This window comes from Seriola lalandi, unplaced genomic scaffold (genome assembly GCF_002814215.2).
Source record: "Seriola lalandi dorsalis isolate HSWRI2012SDOR001 ecotype SW California unplaced genomic scaffold, Sedor1 jcf7180002050485, whole genome shotgun sequence".
Lineage (NCBI taxonomy): Eukaryota > Metazoa > Chordata > Actinopteri > Carangiformes > Carangidae > Seriola > Seriola lalandi.
In genome coordinates, this window is record NW_019521038.1 from 12,174 (window position 1) to 15,477 (window position 3,304).

At 43.2% G+C, this 3,304-nt stretch overlaps 1 protein-coding gene across 1 annotated transcript in view; it reads right to left on the bottom strand.

Annotated features, from left to right (window-relative positions):
- LOC111649346 (diacylglycerol kinase iota-like) overlaps positions 1–3,304 on the bottom strand; it is a gene marked incomplete at its 5' end in the record, with an annotated part of 11,921 nt that overhangs the window by 1,718 nt on the left and 6,899 nt on the right. Inside the window, 5 exons of the mRNA XM_023399117.2 lie at positions 194–293; positions 913–949; positions 1,777–1,897; positions 2,659–2,702; positions 2,829–2,863. Of these exons, the coding sequence (XP_023254885.1) occupies positions 194–293; positions 913–949; positions 1,777–1,897; positions 2,659–2,702; positions 2,829–2,863 (337 nt within the window). The remainder of the gene's footprint in view (positions 1–193; positions 294–912; positions 950–1,776; positions 1,898–2,658; positions 2,703–2,828; positions 2,864–3,304) is intronic.

Below are 3,304 nucleotides of genomic sequence, written 5' to 3' on the forward strand. Positions count from 1 at the left end.
GGGGGGGGGCTGTCTCAGGCTGGTGGTGCTTCATACAGCAGGAAGCAGCCCTGGGTGAGTGCCACCATTCGCCCCCCACTGTTCACTCATCACTAACACTGATGGAGCTGCTGTTTCCCACCAACACTCAACACATCACACAGTCACATGACCACCACGGGAACATAGGAAGTGTGTGTCACAGGTGGTTTACCTGCAGGTCTGTCTTCATGAGCGATGCCCCGCCCTCCACCAGGTAGTGACAGATGCTCCTCTGACAGGAAGTGGCAGCTTTGTGGAGCGCTGTCTCACCTCTGACACACACACACACACATACACACACACACTATTCAGACTCAGCTGATTTCTGAACTCTGATATTAATGCAGTCCAGCATAAATATCATGATATATAAAATAACTAAATATTATCCGATATATCTGCTGTTCAGTTCATTTGTCACAAGCCAAGTTCAATGTAAAGTAAGGTCATAATACAGTAATGAATATCAGCCCAAATCTAATATTATAATAATAATATATTAGAATGTTATTGTACAACATTTTATTATTATAACATTATAACATTGGATGGATGGATGAATAGAAAGACACTTTATTTATCCCCTAGGGGAAGTTCATGTGTCCACTATCTTAAAAATAGTTAATAATAAATAATAAACAATAATAAGTAAATTGAATTAGTCCACTTCCTTTGGCTGGCTGTTATACAGCCTGATGCCAGTGGGAACAAAGGTTGTCAATATGTAATTATACTATAACATTATCACAGTATAATGTGATAATATCATTATATTATAGCATTAAATTATTATCACATTATATTGTTATAATATAATAACATAGTCACATTATTACATCACAGCATTAAATCATTATCACATTAGTACAGAGAACACAGAAGCCGACTTACGTCTCTCTCTCTGTGACGTCCAGGTGAGACGTGGGAACTAAAAGTAAAAATAAACAAAGTTAGAAACATGTCGCTGTCAGAGGAGCGGGACTAAAGTCCACCTTCAATATCATCTGTGACTAATCTGATGATGTTATAATCTGATGACAGATTCACCTGTAGTCCAACACACACACACACACACACACACACACGCACACACACTGATGACTTCTTCTTCTCTGTATATTGGATTTTTCCTTGTTATCATTTTTTTTTATTTCATCTTAACAAATCTCTTCAACTGACTCAAGACTTTTATTTTCTTAAAGTCAGTGAACAGCCTCAGTTGTGGCGCCCCCAGTGGTGAAGTAAAAACAGTGATGTCTGGATCAGAGCTGACGGCAACATGAACTGATGCTTTCACCTGAACATTCACAATCTTCTACAAGACAAACTTCTTTATCATCACATATATATGATATATATGATATATATGATATATATGTCATCTGTCAGTAACATGTGCTCCAGGTCTTTATAGAGATGTTCTTCAGTAGAACGGATCACTGCATTAGAACCAGAACACAAACGACAATAACTGAAACGGTATTTGAACAGAACTAGAGGAATGACTCTGTAATGTATTTACTCATGTTTCTTGATGTAATGTTATTTACTGGTTTATCTCTTTTATTCTACTTCACTTTATTTGTTTCATTGTTGAAACAGGAGTTTCGTTTCTTCTTATCTACACTTGAACAGCCGGAAACACAGAAGCACCTCTTTAATGTTTGAACAAAATGACAATGTTGACAAACGAGTTTGTGAGGTTTGAGATCCAGAGCCGCCAGCTGCTGTTAACGTCTGATGGTCGACTCTTACCATGGTCGATGAGGTACTTGACGATCTCTTTGCTCTCAACCCGCACGGCGTGATGCAGCAGCGTGCAGCCGGCTGCGTCCTGCAACAGCAGGTCCGCCCCCTGCTGGTGGAGCTCCATTAGCTGTATTGTGTTTGATGAAGGCAGAATATAGTTAACGCTCCTCCAGTGTAAAGGTCTGTGTCCATGTGTAGTGTGATTATAGATCAGCTCTAGCTTCTATATTAATACTGTGAAAGTATCAAAGCCTCAGTCCACAGAGAAATGCACACAGCCTGTATTCAGAAACTGAGCCTTAAAACCAGCCGTCAGGACTTCTGGAACTTTGTGATGTCACAACAAAGCAGTCACCAAGCCCCGCCCACCTGGACCCACCATCCACACCTTTACAGGATTTGGTTTCTCTGAGTGTTTTTACCTGAAATCTGCTATTTTTTTATTGGATCAGTCAGAAAACAGTGGGCCGGGGCGTCAAGTAGCTCAGTAGGTTGAGCATCCGCCCCATGTGTAGAGGCTACAGTCCTCGCTGCAGTCGGCCCCGGTTCGAGTCCCGCATCGGACAAGCCCTTAGCTGCATGTCATTCCCCCTCTCTCTTCCTCCCCATTTCCTGTCTCTCTCTACTGCACTATCAATAAAGGCACAAAAAGCCCGAAAAAATAATTAAAAAAAGAAAGAAAAGAAAACAGTCAGCCAATCAGAAGAGAGGCTCAGAGCCTCCTCTCTTCTGATTGGCTGACCAACCTGTTGTTACTAGAGCTCCAGAGAGAAGCCTGAGAGAGGAGATGGTTTAAACAAATGCTCTAACACTTTAAATCAAATAGTGGAAGCTTTAACTTGGAGCAGGATCAGATAAAACATGAACCAGTTGTTGTTTCAGACTCACCTGGTCCAGGTCTTCAGCCTCAATGCAGCTGATCAGCTCTGCCTCTACAGAGCAGAAGAACAACACAGGACGCAGTCAGGAGAACCGAGTCCACTGGGAACCTGACTCTGAACATACAACAGGTGTGAACAGGTAGATCAGCTCAATGTTTCTCAGGTGAGAACCTTTACCTTTCTCAGGGTGGTGTGAGATAGCACTGGAGGGACTGTCAGAGAGAAGAGAAACCGTTAGATATGGACCTGAAGAACCACAGGACAGGAGAACTACCACAGGACAGGTGAACAGGTGAACAGGAGAACTACCACAGAACAGGTGAACAGGAGAACCACCATAGGACAGGTGAACAGGTGAACAGGAGAACCACCACAGGACAGGTGAACAGGAGAACCACCACAGGACAGGAGAACAGGTGAACAGGAGAACTACCACAGGACAGGTGAACAGGAGAACCACCACAGGACAGGTGAACTACCACAGGACAGGTGAACAGGTGAACAGGAGAACCACCACAGGACAGGTGAACAGGTGAACCACCACAGGACAGGTGAACAGGAGAACCACCACAGGACAGGTGAACAGGAGAACCACCACAGGACAGGTGAACAGGTGAACAGGAGAACCACCACAGGACAGGTGAACAGGTGAA